We start from the raw sequence: 17,671 nt of genomic DNA on the forward strand, positions 1-17,671 counted from the left end.
AGAACGCTGTTAGTAACTATTTATTATCACTGACGACGTTCTGTTACTTTGGCGAAGCTTTCACACAACTTTTCGCGGCGATGAGAGCTTCTTTGTTGTTTGGTCGTGTGCGGACATTTATAACTTAACCGTGATTGGGCCTTGTGCTATACATAAGCAGTTTGCATAGGTTGCAAATCTGCATGCACGCCAACGTTGCACCCAGCTGTATTCCACCGGGGGCACATGATTCTTAAAGCTATTCATCAAAATGGCTATTTTGTCTGTGCTCCTGACGTCATGTAGTAATACTGAATAAACTGAATTGAAATAACTTCGTACGGGGAACTTGAGACAGTCGTTGTCTGTTTGTTTGTTTGTTTGTTTGTTTCAGTACCAAACGTAGTATTAGTATAGTTCGGTGACAGCAGAATAGTCTGGTTTTCTTGGAATCCTTCTGGCTTAGAACGGCAGAAAGCCGAGGAAGTTGGCGAAGATTCATGATATATGGAAAGGCAGGCCTACCATGAAACCTGCCGACTCGTTCGAGAAGTTCTATAGGTTGATTCGAGACTGTTTGCATGTGTTTCTAGAACGGTTGACACAAGGTTAGCGCCCTCGGTCATTGACCGTTCGAACCTGGCAATTTCGCGCGTGATCGCGCGTTCTTAAAGTTCGCGGTAAGGGAGTAAACACTTTGCTCTAGGGCTGAAAGAAAATTAATATTTTAAATATACATATACACCTCTACCAACTGTGATGGGGTGTATTCAACAGTTCAGATGGTAGCGTCTATTGGTAACCGAGAAGGTCGGTGACGCAGACCAGGAACAGCTGGTTGCCTGAACGGCTCACACTCGTGCTAAGCACTGGCGATCCGGCTGACCCACTGGTTGCACTGCAGGCATGGGACAGACGATCTGGCTGGCCTTGTCCTTGGGCTCTTCTTCTTCATTACAATATATATATATATATATATATATATATATATATATATATATATATATATAATTTAGCGGGGCTGAAAAGTGAGCCTGTAAATGATTGCACTGGGCAGCACCGTACAAGTCCAAGCGTGCTTCTGTGTGCAGTAAAAGAAGGCAAGTTACGTCCAGCAATATCTCTGGCTTAGTAGGGACAACTTCTCTTGAACAGCGCAATATCAGAAATGTTTTTGTTCCGAGTTCCCGTACCTTGGCCGCAGATAAAACGTGCAAGTCGGAGCTGAAATACTGGCGACGGGTCAAGAGGGAATTAACCGTAAACAGGCAATCAACTTGAAGTGCTCCGTTGTCTGCCAACTTGAGCAGCAGCGGCCGATCCCTCGTGTGCGCCGACCTTTGACAGTGTATAGCTTCGCAGAGGTGTGGACTAGTTGTTCCGAGGCGTTAGGTGACCAACCGGACTCCCAACCCTCATGTGTCACTTGGACATGCCCGCTTAAAGGCTCAGTGCGAAAATCTACAGCATGACACAGCGAGCGTATAGGGCGAGCTGCACGATTAGGTTCACGGCGGCTCCCCTTGCTTTCAATTCTGGCCTATAATTCACGTGAGTGGGCTCATTTTTCCACCTTCAACTAGCCTAATACGTTTCATATTCTATGGCTACGTCGCTGCGTCTAAAATGGTTGCGTTCGTCACAGATTGCGTTTTAGCACGGCGTTATCGTTGTGGCGCTGTACCAGTGGTTTCCCAAAACTTCGCATGCGCGGGGTTTACTACGCACTTGCTGTCGCTGTCATGTCGACAGTGGTGTAGAACGGTAGCGCTACGCTAAAACACTACGCTTTGATCCAGCTGTAATACGTAAAAGAGATAGCGGAAAGAAGAAAGCACCACTAACAGAATGTTTACGGTATCAGTGAGTTGACGCAGGATGCACGCGTCTCGAACTTTTCAGTATCGCTCTTGTGGTAGTAATTATGGGCTACTAAATCTAATCTGAGACAAAGCTGGTTCAGTCGCGCTTCCAATTCCTGCCCGCAGCGGCCGCATTCCAATGGTGGTTGCGCGCAGGGAAACTCGTTTACCGCGCCTTGTGTGTACCTCGAAGATTTCCAGATTGTCCGACCTGATCTCGGAGCCCTCCACTCCGGCCTCTCTCGCCGCGTTGTCGATGGATGGATGGATGGATGTTATGAGCGTCCCCTTTGGTACGGGGCGGTGGGTTGCGCCACCAAGCTCTTGCTATTATACTGCCTAATGTCATACCTAGGTTAAAAAAAAAAAAAAAACGCGATGAATTCCCATAACCAAGTTTTCTGACTCCCTATCGTGAACTTTGTTTTTGTACGTCTCCGTTTTTTGTCGTTTCCCCACTTTTGTTCTACCAATCTTCCAATCGCCTTTTACTTCGAACTTTACGCGCCCTTCGCATTTACGAGCCCGTTCGCATTCTAAAGCTGGGCGATAATTCGAATGTGCGCTGTCATTGCGTTCTGCGAAGTTTGTCATGTTGTGTCTCAGTTTGATTGTGCCAATGATAGGAAAATCGGCACGACGCTCGTAAGCTGCATTTGGACATAGTTCACCATTTGGATTTTCGCCATTGCATGGTTCATATGTGTGTCGACCGTTACGTAAGTTCCATTACAACTCTTGAGAGGAAGTTGGTTTGCGACATAGCCGTGAAGAACTCCTTTTAAAGGTAAACATGTATAATAATAATCATAATAATAATAATAATGAAAGTGAGGCTGTCGACTGCATCGTGACTGCAAAGGACGTGGAGTGTTGGACTGCATGGCAGTCAGTGATTTGCTTGCGTAAGCTTCTATCTGTTGATAAACATTCCAGAAACTGCGTCTTGCGTCTGTGCGTAAATTTTGGAGACCACAACAGGTAATAAATGCTGTAGCGGTTCAGGACGACGACGGTATGTGCATCGCTAAGTCGTTGTTCTCGAGAAGGTGGCCGCGTACGCTGATAACCTGCTGCTCTCGCAGCAAATGAGCTCGGAGATCGCTGAAGCCCCGTTCTTTTTGTGTGTGTGTGACTTTCGTTCTTGTTTCATCTTCGACGAGAATTTATCACTGGCGTGGTTGGGATATCCTTCTCTTCGGTCGCCTATACACTTTACCAGACCTTTTATCACTTGTTGGTCGACAATAAGTATACGCGTCCACCGATGCTGAGTTCGCGCACGTACGCCACCGGCGTCGTCCAACAAACGATGCCAGACTCGATTAACTCGGGGAAACCCTGCGTGTATTCCGAAACGTCGGGCCTTCTGGGCATGGCAGTCACGGACGCGAGACGGTATGCAGATCACGTGTACAGTAGCCGCGCTACTTGTCTTTGTCCGTCGACGTATAACCTTATCAGACTGTAGCAGACTCACCGTGCGGCCATGTAGCTGCGTACCTGTGATTAGCTAACGCGTATAGCATAAGTATCAGAGGCGCTCGAGTCGGGGTCACTGGCAAGTCCCGACTGTGTTTTAAACCGTTAAAATATTATTGAACGTGGCTGACTGGTCTGGGCGCACTTCACGGAAAGCATATTGAACTGACTTTCCGCTCCTCTATCGCTCAATACGGGAGTTAGTCGCAGTCTTGTGTCCGTGGTTGGTTTATAGTATGAATACATAAATTATCTGCTAGACAAACACCTTTTGGCGGCACTGGTGAAGTCACTCCGCAGACGAGTCTGAGAAGCGTAATACGCCGTCCCGCTACAGAGACAAAATTGACAGAATATAACTGCACACGCCTGGGACGAAAGCCACCATTTCTCGCGAACAAATAGAATATAGGAAGTGAACGTTTTCTTTTCTTTGCTGCAAGGTCTGCCGATCGAGTGTTTAGAGTGTACACGTATATATAGCCGTGCAAGACATATTGTTTTTATTTTCAGACAAGTTTTAAGGGCTGTTGTGACACTCTGCAGGAAAAAAAGTTTGGCCGAACTAACGTGCCGCAGCGCATCTGAACCACCGAAGGCAAAATTCTAGGCAGTGTTGGCAATGACAACACTCTATTTGCCTCAAAAAAGGTTTCTACATCCACCTACTTTGCCACTGAGAACTAAACATTTGTAATAATTCTGGTATGTTAACAATAAAAAAAATTACGATCACTACACTGAAATATGACGCCGGGCATGCCTGGACGGGCACTGCAGCGTTCCGATATCAATTTAATTGGCGCATTGCTGCCGTAGTGGAGAAGTAGAGCGACGGGAACGGGGCCGCAGTCGATTGGCATGTGCCCTTCTTCCGTCGCTGCGCCGATAAAGGCAGCGAAATTCCGACCCACGTTGCTTCCAATGCAAGGACGCCTCACGCCACTGTCATTGCATAAAGGCGGTGGACCTAGTAAAAACAAGAGTACCCAGACATGAGCATTCCACAGATAGCTTTAGCCTGTCCTTGCGACGTATTATCATTTAGAAATACTGGAATATCCCGGCAACGCCGTCTCGTGGAAGTGTACTTATAAACCCAGCGCACAATTATTGCGATCAGCGAACATGTTTCTTTAGCTGCTGACGTGAAGCGTCGACAGCGACATAGCCATTAGCATAGTGCGCCTATGATTACTTTCCTCCGATGAGGGCTGTAGTGCAGTGCAGAAAAATTTTTAACACGTTGTAGTCGAACGAAGCACCGCAAGACGTCGTTACTTGCGCAGCTGGTAAGATGCTGCCTCTGATTATCCGGTATTCCGTAAGCGGTAACACGTATTCGCGCGAGCTACGACTACAGTCTTACTTGTTCATAAACGCATAAACGTCCACCGAATACCGGGTTACCGGAGGCGTGAGCTGCAGAATTAGTGCTGGTAGCGACATGTTGGGACGCATTGTTCAACTACAGCGCAGTAGACGTGTTTTCGTGCTACGTGGGTGTTCCTGTAGAAGACGACAAAACAAAAAAAGAACGTGGGTTGACGATTACATCAAAACGGCCCCAGCAGCTAAGTAGCATATACTTGCTCACTGTAATACTAAGCTTGGGTACCCTTCCGTTAAACGTAGCGCCACTAGGCGGCGCAACAAATCCGGGCGCTCCCGTTTACGTCACCGGTATCCCACAAAAGGCAATACGTTTTACGGAGAAGCTAAAACCGCTAAAACTCCGTACTGTCTAAGCCACGCAAGTTCTCCATAATGTTACAAGAGCCGCAGCAGGACAGTGTAGTCTGACGTTAATAGAAGTGGCTGCCTTTGTAACTCCTTGCCGCTCCCTGCGATTTGAAATGCTGTTAACTTTCCGAAAAAAGGAAAGCTGACAATTTTTCATAACTACGTTTTAAACGTTTGGTTTATCACAGCGCCCGACAAGCACTTGCATCACTTTCTTTGCGTTTCGAATACTTGCCGACACTGAGCGTAATTCAGTGTCACGGCAAGTATTCGAAATACAGAGTACGAAAATGATGGGAGTGTTTGTCGGGCGTTGTGGTAAACTAAACACTTGAAATGAAGTTTGAAAAAATTGCCTTATGGTGGCGTATCGATCGAAAAAAAGCTGATAATTCTGTTGCTTTCTGCTGGCCTCCATTGTGAGAGACTGTTCGAAAGGCCCCTATCTTGGCGCCGTGCGTCGCCGTATTCGAGACAATGGCGCTCGGTAAACAGACCGTGCATTCTTGCGCCCTCGTTGGTGCGTGCCGTGGTGGGTATGATAAGTATAATTTCAGGCGGCCACATGCGTTTCTCTTGACGGCGGGAAAGTTTCAACACTCGGTTCAGGGCTGAGGCTATGTAGCACGAGGTCACCGGTTCGAGTCCTGGCATAGCTGCTCGCATTTTCGCGGAAGCATATGATGCACACGTTGTATAGAAATGATGGGTGGGCTGAGGTTTCATTGCGCGACTAAAAAAAACCACGGCTGTGCAAGTTAACCCGCAAGTCATTATTTCACTGCCATTTTACATTTAACACATTCATATTTGGGACTGGCCGTAACGCTTCGCTGACGATGAAACCGAAATCTAGTGCCCTGGTGTTGTAAACGGGTAGGTTCAAAAGTTTTGCGGACGTTTTGCGATCTACTGCTGGACAAAAGATTGACGTAATAATTCTGCGGAAACCCACAAGGTGAGAGAAGTATTTAATGAAGGGAAAATAAGGGAAACCCCATGGGTTTCCTTTGTAGCACTTAGCTACGTTTCGGTGGATGTCTCATTTTCCCTTTATCAATTACTTCTCTGCCACCTTGCGGGTTTCCGCAGAACTGTTACCCCAATCTCTTGCCTTTGCTTCTTAGTTGTTGATGAATGCGACTTCGCCTATACCATCTGCTAGCCGCCTGGTTAGCTCAGATAGTAGAGCGGCTGCCCCAGAAAGGCGTTGGTCACAGGTTCGAGTCCCCGACCAGGACGAATTTTTCTTAAACTGCGAAACCTTTCTTTCGAGAAACCCGTACGGGTTTCCTTTGTAGCACTTAGCTACGTTTCGGTGGATGTCTCATTTTCCCTTTATTAATTACTGCTGTACACATACGCATATAGAGAAGTTCACGAAATTGTAGGGTCAGTTGAGACTGTTGTCGAATCTCGGCGCCGTACGACGCATTTTTTTCTTTCGTCTTTGAAAGCACCGCCCGTTTGTTCGCATTTGTTTTTTATTGCTTCTACACTGGGCGCTCCTACTTCTCCACTGCCCTGCGCAGTGACATTTGCCACACTCTCTCGCTTACATAATGCGGGCAATGCTGTGATGATAATTTCTGTCAGTGCTAAAAGCTACAACCTTCCTGCAATCTAAGGTATAGTGCGTATTCCGTTCTCGGCTTTGCGTTTCTTTTCTCTCTCTCTTTTTATCTTGATATCGATCATGCTTATATCGCTTAATATGGCAGCTGCGCACATAAAACGATATGCACACGAATAAGTCAGCATACACGCAATCGACGCCGTTGGTACTTGGGCTTCCGTTCGTATGTTTGTAGGTTTCTTTGTGCTCGGCACTACATGTTCTATAGCACGCCCCCCGATTCAGATTGAATGTGTATGTCGCTTCCGAGCACCAGCCACGCTTCCGATCAAGCTTACATCTATACACGTTCTGGTAGCGCTATTCATAAAACGAAGCTTTCTTTGCTGACCCTCCCGGGCTTTCTTGACCGTGGCTCAGCGATGCTGTCTTGCAGAATATCTCATACGTGGCACACGACCATGACCATCTTTACTACTCTCAAGGTGTCCTGGCTACTTGTCTTGTCTTTCACGGAATTGCTCAGTGATAAAACGAGTGATACCTAAATATCCTCATTTCAACAAATGTACATCAAGAGCACAACTCATGCAATAAAGCAAACCTTTCTATGTCGACTTCCTTAAGGTTTGGCGCATCTGATCGGTCGGTCTTTAGCCGAGTAGGTGGAGTTTACTATTGTACTGTCTCTATAGTACGGCCCCGCGCCAATCGGCGCGCCGACCCTGGCTGCAGTGCCATAGCAAAGCATACCCATGGGTCACATTGGTCACGTGGTTGGGAGTCTCCGCGTCCTGCCGTCTCCACTGGCGGGCAGATGGTGCAAAACTCTGTGCAGATTATAATTTGTTCCATGACATTTATTTCAACGCTTCATGAGAGCTTAGCCTCTCGTATTCCATCGTGTGCGTTGGATCCGCATACTCCTTTTTTTGTGTGTGAAATCGCGAACAAACTACGTCTCAGTCAACCCTCACCAATGCCCATTCCGAATTACTATTCGCATTGCCCGCGCCTATGCTGTATGCATTCGAGAAGGAAAAAAAGAAACACTAGCTCCAGTGAACCGTCTCGCCTGCAGTCACCATTGCTGAAGCACCGCCAGCAAAACAGCGTGACGTCACACAGGTGTTTCCAGGAAAACCGTCACCACGATGACGAGCTGGCATGTGTGACCGTATACACGCACGCACGCACGCACACACCACACACACAAAACACACACATATCCTCAGCACTGTGTGTTCTCATTTGTTACTGTTTTTCTAGTTGTGTAATTTTACGGCTGAAAGAGAGCAAAGTAAGGAAGCAAAAACAGAAAATGAAACCAGCGGCTGCGCAGCTGGAATTCTGCGGCGTCCTTGCGCCAAGGTTGCTGCTCTCGAAACAAGGTTAGCCTTAATGGCGTCGTCGATCCGCACGCGACCGCGGCATTGCGTCTGTCTGTTGGTCTGTAACGACGCCGTGGGCGCCCGGCTATTCCCAGTGAAGTGCGCGTTCGGACGAGGTACGTCGGGACATTCCGGGAATACTGTCGCACGGCACGTACTGCTGTAGTGCCACGAGCAGCGTTTCGCTCCACCAATAGAGCCGTGGAATGCTCGCGGAAAGCTGGCAACATTGGGCGTTAGCAGTGGGGAAAACACTTGTACAGTCTACATCAGTACGAAAGGAAAGAAGTTCCCTTCTTCTTTAAACAAAAAAACGACGATAACTCCTGATGCGTGGGTAAGTCTACGAATTTTATACATAACAATAAGTTTTCCTGTTGATCGAACATTTGGTTTCGGTGAACACATTTATGGAAGGCACGTGCGCTTAGCCCCTACGGGCGTTTAAAAAAAAATAAAGCAGGTGTTGCGTTTCATATTGATGACGACTGTACGGCTTTCTCAAACGCTTCGAAGCCACTTACGCTCGTGTATGGAACTGATGTTGCTGCAAAGGCCCCAATAGCTCGACAGAGACAGTGTTCTTCAGGCACCTCATTTTCCTATAGCGAAAGGCGTGTTGTATAAGAGCTGTGTATCAGCAGGACCCGACCACAAAACTTGTCCCTCGTGGACTGGCTGTGAAATTTCCAACAAATATTGCACAGGAAGTTCTGCGAAACCTTCAGCCGCATGGTGGCTGAGAGCCTATCGCGTTCCGCTGCTCAGCACAAGGTCTCGGGTTCGATACCCGGTCGCAACGGCTGAAGTTAGATGAAGTCTGAATGCAAGGATGCTCGTGTATCGGTCGCAGTGGGTACCGGTCGGGTACCAGTCGTGTACCGGTCGCGGCTAAGTCCTCTCTCCTCACGCAATACCTGGCTATAAGCAAGTGTTCCGATTCGCCCGCTCTGCTCCATCGAGGCGCGCTCGTGACGTGGCGTCGCAGCCAGTGGGAATTTAGGTGCCGTTTTGCTGCTACAGACGCCTCCGGCTTTTGCACTCAATGGGGCATTTGAAACTTTCGCCTAACAAAAGAAATGATAATCAAGGTAGCAACTTGCACCAGGTACACAGGTTGCGGTTAGAGGATTCAATGAGCAAGGCAGCGGTACACCGTGGCGGCTTTTATATGCCTGTGTGGGGCGCATTGGCTGGTGGTGTCCTTTACACGGCGATGTCCGTTACGGACCTTTTCGTCATCGCTAAACCATGACGTGAGACGTAGAAATGAAAGCCTGGAAGCTAAAGTACGAGTAACTGGTTCGCGTTTGTGTTGACGCTGACAGTACGTGTAGTGCACACAGTCATTTTGTGAAAGTGCGGCTTACGGCTACGTTTGGTTGCTACCATTTATTTATTTGCTTGTTTAGTATATAATGGTCTTCTCTGTCAACATACAGTAGCCTGAACGCACAAAACCGAAGCTAGGGGCTTTACTACCCTGGCGCAGGCTTCTCTTCCGGACACAGTTCGAGATCCTACACACTGGCCTGCTGCTTCTAATGAAACCAAACTCGCGAATGGCAGTAAGACACCATCGTAGCAATAGTAGAGAGGTTTAGATTAGGGTACGCCAGCGGCTTGCGAACGCAGGAACTAGAGGCCATGGTACCGCGCATGCGCAGACCCCGACTTCCGGGTCTGCCCATGCGCAGTACCGTCGCAGATGAGCTGTAAAGACCACGAAAGATTGCGCAGTACTCCAGTCTCACGCTCGTAGAAACGAGGTGTAAAGTAACTGATAGCGGAAAACAGGCGGAATGTATCTTAGCTGAAAGGACGAACTTCGGTGCCGCTGAGGCGTGAAACAGGCTTGCCCACTAGGTGTAACCTTCATGCGCACGCCCACGCCGTGAAGGCACGCGGAAAATCGCTTGGAGATACGCTTTACGCGGTCGCGTTCCCCGCGGCCTGCCAAATGTGATGGAACGTTTGATTTCTCAATTGTGGCTACAAATTGAAAATAAACCGACTGTTCCCTTTGGTACCAGATAAAACATCAGTTTCTCCATGAGGGCGAACCAACGAATGCGATAGCAACATGTTAGTACACGAAGTGTGAGACTCGTAGCTGTAGTGACAGTACGAATTTAAGTGTAAACGTAAGCTGAGTAAAAACGAGCCGTTGTGCTAGGGGTCCTCTGTTTGAATCCTGCCATCGGATAATTTAATTTGTTTGTTAATTAAAGACATCTCTTTTAGCGACTTTACCCCCATTGTTGCGCACATGTAAGTCTTAGAAGATTTATGGTAAAAGGCATGTGATGTTGGTGTTTTGTTTCGTGAAATGTTTGCGGGCTGCCATTCGCAAAAAAAAAAAAAAATTGTTTCGTCGAGAATGTAAGACGTTATATGATCAACTTTAGTGATGGAATTGTGTGGCAATATAACCCGCATATATCGCATGTTGTATAGCATGGCATGGTATATAGCATACATATACCTAAATATATACGGAACATCATGGCGACGCCGACGGCAAGAACTCGCTTTGCGTGTCCATATTGTTGCTATGGCAATAATAATAGACGGGACGTTCATTCCATGAATGAAGAATACAATACCGCGGCTCATACCCGTTGTACATATTTCGCTGATCCAACGTTGAGATTGCCGTATTCGCACCGTCGTACGCCTGAAGCATCTCCTTCTGTACTGGCAGCTGCGTTATTCGTTCAGCCTGCAGTGCGTTCGTCGGTCAGGGTGAAGCAGCTGGCAGTTTCTTACGAACGTAAGCTGCTTACTAATGTGAAACTTTACAAGCGTAAGAACGTGTACTGGAGTTGGGGCCAATTTAGCGATATTATTTCAACCATCCCCTCTTCCCCTTCCCTTACGTAGAGTAGCAGGCCAGATGCTTCATTATCCGACCGACCTCTCTACATTTTCCAATCATTAAAATACCTCTTCTTCTTCAACCATCTCGCAAAACATTTTCTTCTCCGTCATGTTTTTGTAAAAAACTATAGCTTCTTTAGTCCCGTATTTTCGTCGGGTATGATGTGTGTGCTTACCAAGTATGTGTCACGTCATTGTTCACCCGTTGTTCGTCCGAAATAACATGTCATACTTGCTGTCAGACTAGCCTCCGCAGCTTTTAAATTTTATCTCACCCCACCCCCTTTTTTTTTTTTTTAAGTTCATTCATTCTTTTGGACAATAGATAGAATTGCCCGTGGGTCAGGACAAAAGGAGGTTACTGGCTTCCTGTCAGGCCTCCTAATTAAAAGTCCGAATAAGTTACTGGCCTCCTAATTAAAAGTCGTATTTCTCAAAATGACGTTACCTCTCTATTCTCCTTGATGTAGCTTAGTCCCCCCTCTCTCTACCTTTTCGCTTCGCTTAGCCCAGAGAGAGAGAGAGAGAGAGAGAAAGGCAAAGAAAGGACAGGAAGGTTAGCCAGAGATTATCTCCGGTTGGCTACCCTGTACAGAGGGAGGGGCAAAGGAATGCGATAGGTGAGAGACAAAAGGATTAAAAATGAAAAAGAAAAAGAGCAAAATAATGAAAAAAATATATTAGCTCAGAGATGTCGTCTTTTCTCCTTCCGAAAGCGCTTACTCCAGCTGGTTAGGCATATTCGAAGCACCCTCTCTGCATTCTCGCCAGATTGTTTAGACATGCGTTTACGCTGAAACAACACTTTCCTTTCTTTCGCTGACATTTGTTCCTGTTGCCTTTGTCGTTTCAGACTTACGGGCCAGCTGGTGGCAGCGGCGCATTCGATAGCCACACTACGAGCCGCGGACGGGGGGTTCAGCGAGCAAGCCATGGGTCCGAGTCCGTTCCTAGAAGGAGACGCCGGAGGGCGACAGCTGTGGCGGCAGCCGTGAGGTCGTCCGTCGCCCGAGGCCCCACCGCTGAACAAGGCGAAGCCTTCAGCGTTTAAAGGCGCCCGGCCTCGTTCCACTGCCACCATCTGCGGGCCTTATTCCCACAGAGGGCTCCTACTTTTTCCCGTTCGCCCGAGCCATCCTCCAAAGACACAACGAGATGCGTTTCTTCAAGCGACACTCTCCGGAACCTCCCGAGCTGGTGCGCCTGTGTCGGCTGCCTCCGGAAGAAGTTGACTCTCTCCTCCACCACCACCACCACCATCACGGGGGAGGGGAAGGAGGGCAGCCGGCGGCTTTCGCGATGCCAGCGCCGCTTGTCCACCGCGCGGCGGTTTCGAGAAGCGCCAGTCCGACGGCGACTCTCGTGCGGCTTCGCCAACAGCGGCGAGAGTGCTGCTGCGGCTCGGCCAAAGAGGCGATGGCGCTCAGTTCGGAAACGCGCGGTGCCGGCGGTCCCGTGGATGTTGTTTCTCCGGCGTCGACGGTGCCGCGGTGCTGCTTCGTCGAGGCGACCGGCGCGGCCAGGACCGCGACGCCGCCCGGATCGGCAAAGCTGAAGAGGGGTGAGTGTGTGTGTGTCCTGCACGCCGTCCTGCATACCGGTGCGACCTGTTTGTGCGTGTATGTGTTTATAGTGCGACTTTGGACGGCGATTTCCCAGCTGCGCGCGCTCTTTTGCTGGAACGTCCCGTTTACGGAGAGCACGCGGGCCGAATGAAGACAGCGCAGGGTTCGATGACGACGCGATGTACGTACTTCGAACGCAAGAACCTTAGCGCGTTGTTAAGATCCGTGACGTATTTCTGGCCAGAGCGTTCTCGTTTTGGGACGTCCCGTACGGGGAAAAAGCGCGCGCACGCGCGCTCGTGTTCTTCGTTGACAATACCTTCGCGGTTTTTTGTGTGCGAGCCCCCGTTCTTGGACCGTTTGGACCGCGCGATGCTTCCTCCTCTCCTACTTGGCTTTGTGCAACGCATTTTCGAAAAAGTTTTGGCGCTCTTTGTGAGGCTTGAAGGCGCGAATGTCGCTGCGTGAAGGAGACATGAAGCGAGTGTTCAGTGATTTTTAGCTGAGAATCAAGCACTGAACTCCCTGAACAGTTTCACTTTAACGAGCGAACGGCGCTGCCATGACAGATCATGCCAGAGCCCGGCAATAAAGAGCAACCCAATAGAGTGGAGCTGCGTGGCGCTATCGTTTCGTTACTGCGTTTGATATAGTATTCCCAGTGAATGGCCAAGTATCTCGCGGTCGTATCAGCTGGTCGTATCGCAAAGCGTCAATGGAGGCTCAACTTCAAACAGCTGAACAGCAAACCGCTAGGACGACTGGGTTGCACGAATCGCCTATGTTTACTCGGAGCACTCGAAAGGAAAGCTTAGCTGCCGTGTGTAACGGGCCTATGTGGCAGTACGTACGTGCCTAAATAGAGAGAAAACTTCCTGCAGTCACTCCAGACCGTTATCACTGCAGTCGCTGTGCCCTGAGTGTACTGCAAACTTTTGCTCAAGAGCCAGGCCTTCGGGACGTGCGCCGATGATTCAGAGGAAACGGAAACCCGCTGTTCAAACACAGCGCATACGTGAAGCCACTCATGCACGCCAGTTTGTCTTCCGCGCCCAGCCCACGCTGCCGTCGGCAGGAACGCGCATACGCGCCTATCAGTTCAGCTTGTGTTCGAAGAAACAACGTGCAGTGGATATGGAAGCAGCAGCTTCGGAGCGTGCCGTGAGTTTTTTAAAAGCGTCGTGAGGAAAAAAATTCGTTGCGCACGAATAGCATCGCGCCGGAGTGTCGCTGTCACGAAGTACCAACAAGCAGCAGGTATGTGTTCTCAGTTGTGCGCACAGTTACCAAGACGACACGCTTTCAGACGTGCAGGCAAGCTGCTGGAGTACGCGCTGGTCTTAACACAAGTTTCGCGTGGAAAATTTCTCTTAGATACGCATTCAGGCTCCAGTTGCGACAGTGCGCGATTCCCAACGGTAACGATGCCAAAATTTATCGTGCGTGCGTGTTGTGCGAATTATTTGACGTTACTAAGCAATGACGTGTGCAAGCCTAGAAGGCTGTTCACTGTATAGAAAATGCGATAACGCTTGCCATTCCTTCCGTCTGGGAGCCAGTTTAGCGCGTAGCGCGAGACGGGCGTGATGTCAAACTCGCATGGGACACAGATCCACAGACGCGTGTGTATAATTGTTGAACCTAGCACATTTCACGAACGCTTCACACGCGTGTGCACCCCAAGTCAATTCTAGGTTGGTTAAACTCGCCGCCATGGTAATCAAGAGGCGGTTGGCAGCGAAAAGCGTCCGGCTTTCACCTGCCCTTCCGAACTGCTATCCCCTCGAAACGCTGGTTTCAACGGCAAAGCGCGAGGGTCCTGCACTTTCCCATTTTTTTTTTTTTTTGTCTCTTTCAGTTTCCCCTTTCAATTTGTTCCCCGCCGTTCATTGTGAAGACGGGGCGCCGCTTCCATGGTCGTCACCCGAGGCTTTCAAAAACAGGCGCGTTGGGGAACCATAGGGGATATAACCCCGTCAGGGGCGGGGGGGGGGGGGGGGGGGGGGGGAGCGGTGATGGGTACTTTTAGGCTGTGTTCTCCCAAGACCCGGCAGGCAGACAGACAGCTTTTCACTCTCGGCGTCCCATCGCATACCCGTAGTCATGTTAGAACGTGCCTCGTCGTCCTAGTCTTTAGGCGTGTCTCTGCGCAGCAAAAATGCACAAAAAGCTCAATAGCCGCAGGCACTGTTCGATGCCGGACAGTGAGACCACGGCAGGGATGCGAAACCAACTAGCCCAGCCTTCTGTTGGCTTTTGTTGGCTTAGGCTAGTTGGCTAGACGCGGTAGACGACAAACATGTGCCGATGTGGACGGCTGAGACGTTGTGCGTCCTCTGCGCTCTTTTTTTTTCATTTATAGCAGGCCCCTGTGCGTTCTTCTCCGCGCCCAAATCGCTATCTAATTCCATAAATCGTGGTTGTGGGATTCGTAAACTGCATGGACGTTTGAAATTGCTGCTGCTTTGTCACTGACCTTAGCGTGTCGCCGCTACGTCTGTTTGCCTGTGCGTCTTTGCTCTAGAAGCGTCTGTATACGGCCCCAGCGAGAAGCAACTAGCCGGCAGCTCGTTGCCGCGGCTTCTCTCGGGCCCGCGCGCTCGCGGGGACGACGACGCAGCGACGTTTCGGCATCTGCGACATGTCTGGCTGTGGCCGGGGGGCGAATGTTTCCGACCTGCTTAACGACTGCCGCCTTCGGAGAGAGCGAGAGGAAAACTGCCGGCTCTCTGTACTCTGCCGCTCTGGCTCATTTTTTCTCTGTTTCGCTGCTTTGCCAAATTCGCGCGAGAAGGGGGAGATGGCAGGGAGGAGAGACTTCTTCTTTAGCCGTGGGTGCACGCATTGCTTTTTCTGCTTCTTCTTCTCTACTCCAGAGCCCCGCACGACTGAATGACTAATACCCTCTGGCTTGGCTGGCTCGCAGGGCGCAAGCAATAAGAAACGAGCATGAGGGCCCGCTGGAGGCAGCGCTGGTTCTTCCGAAACATGCGTTTGCGCTCCCCTTTCCCTGACCAGCCAGCTGGTTTGGGACGAACTTGGAGAGGAGGAAGGGGGTTGCTACGAGGCCGCTTGCGGCCTTTCTTTTTTTGAAATCTTTCGTTGTGCCTCCTTCACCTTCTCCTTCTTCTACAATAACCAACATTGCGTGTGTTTGGAAGGTCCCGTGTGCATGCGTTTTTTTTTTTCCGCCTTTTTTTCTTCCCTTGGTACAAGCGGTGCAGTCCATGCCGCGTTGAAGATTGGTGAGGGGCGCGTGGGGGGGGGAGCAAAGTCTTGTCGCTTTTTTCCTGTCGTTAGAAAACGAGCGAGGTGCAGCCACCGCGCGAAGGCTATATCGCGCGTGCTCCCTGCATACACACACACACACACACCCTGTGGCCATGCGGGACAGCCTTGCACTTTCTTTCTTTGGACCAGATAGGGTGGAAATTAATGCCTCCCGTGAACGAGGGAGAGCGCTGCGTGTTGTTGGTTTCTTGAAGGTCTCGTAACGCGGTTAACATGTCTCCTTTAATGTACCCGGCCGCGGGTCCCTGTTAGTTCTCGCATCCCTACTTGATTTGGTTAAGCGGTGGGAGTGTTCTCCGCCAAATTGTTTCTTGGGCTGCGGGTGCCACAACTCTTAGGAACGAGGGTCCGACGCACGCGAAAGAAAGGCGTATACAGCGCGCCTCGAGTTAGTCGGAGGGTACACGGCTGTTTGGCCAACTCCCGGTAAGATTGTACGCTGCGAAGTCTGTAACGTCTCTTTCTGCGTCGTCCTGCAATCCACTGCAGCCTGCAGAGCCTCGCGGCGTCTGTTTTTCAATCGGCGGCGCGTCCACTGAGTGGTGCCCGCAGCATTCGGGGTGAATCATAGACCTAGCGCCTATACTAGTAGCTGCTAAGGCGATAAAGACATCTTGGCCGGATGCTTTGAGGAACATTCAGTCCGGACGTTCCTTAATGGTTTTCCTGTGTTCCACTTCATATCAGGCTGTGATGGCGTAACACATTTTCCTCTGCATTGCGTCATACTTAAATGTTGCGCCACTTACCGAGACTCGCTGGTAAACATTACGACCGGTTTATGCTCGCTTTGCCAAGTGCTGCTCACAAGATTACTGTCGTTCTGCTTAGTCTCTGAAGACGAAAAAAATAAAAAGCATGGTACGTTGGTTTGCGCTCACTGTGCCAAAGTTAGACACGTTTGTATATTGTCCTTAACACGTCTCTTTCGCTTGCAAGCTGTCTGGATCGCAGAGTCGCGCGACCTTTACAGCCCAGTAGCTCCTTAGATGTTGCGGGGAATACTGAAACTCGCGGAATAAAAGCGACACAAGTTACTCGCCAGCAGCAGTAAGATTCCGGTTGCGATATCAACCGCATGATCCGAATACCTCGTTCAGAATGCAAGGTATATATGCGTGCAGGACACTCCAGATACCGCGCTGCGGATTACGGGAATTTCCCCCGCACGCATTGCCAGCCAATTTCAAATGTCCGCGCGCGCAACCGCCGTTGGGTGCTTTAGGCGTAGCGGGGCCTTTCGTTCTGGAATCCTTTCTTTCCGAGATTGAAATCGGGGGGGCTCAACCACATACGTAGCTCCAGTTCCAGGAACGCACGACTTTATGTGTACATATATTCGTATGTACAATACGCGCCTATGCGCATGAGTATGCGCGCAAGGCGAATTGCCCACCTTTACGAGCACGACATTCCTGACTGCCCCAGCGCCGAAGACGACGTTCTTATACGAGCGACCGAGAAAAACAGGACGACGACGCGGGCTTATCGCAATGTGCTCAAATGTTCCGACACGCCTGACTCAGAGGCCTTGCGACGCGCACCAAGCACACACACGCACACACCTCTGCGACCGGCGGAAGCCGGGGTTGATTTCATTCGGCTTTCCGTAAGAAGGCGAAGTCAATGAAACAAAGGAACAAAAAAGAAAGATGCAGTCGCCTCACAACTGGCCCAAGAATGCAGGCGACCGCCGTTATATAAAAGCGGCGTGAATGTGAAGTCCCGCTTTACGTATAGCCTGTCAAATGATGTCACCGACGGTCGCGCTGCCTCTTCTTCCACGCATTTTTTTTTTTTTTTCATTTCTTTCTTGCACTGAACGACGTCGGTGTTTCGTCTTCTTCCATCTTTAATTCTCTCGGCATTTGGGGGACCCCGCGCCTAACGTCGTTCTGTGGC

General features: G+C 49.8%; 1 protein-coding gene across 5 annotated transcripts in view; it reads left to right on the forward strand.

The window, feature by feature from the left end:
- a (arc) overlaps nt 1-17,671 on the forward strand; it is a 122,139-nt gene that overhangs the window by 54,314 nt on the left and 50,154 nt on the right. For 4 of the 5 annotated variants that reach the window (XM_050193101.2, XM_072287200.1, XM_072287198.1 and 1 more), the window contains exon 2: nt 11,767-12,474. In XM_050193101.2, the coding sequence (XP_050049058.1) occupies nt 12,069-12,474 (406 nt within the window). In that variant the 5' untranslated portion in view covers nt 11,767-12,068. Of the gene's footprint in view, nt 1-1,378; nt 1,531-11,766; nt 12,475-17,671 lie in introns of those variants that run through there. The other variant, XM_072287199.1, reaches the window with a different exon arrangement.

The sequence above is a fragment of the Dermacentor andersoni genome, chromosome 3, assembly GCF_023375885.2.
Source record: "Dermacentor andersoni chromosome 3, qqDerAnde1_hic_scaffold, whole genome shotgun sequence".
NCBI lineage: Eukaryota > Metazoa > Arthropoda > Arachnida > Ixodida > Ixodidae > Dermacentor > Dermacentor andersoni.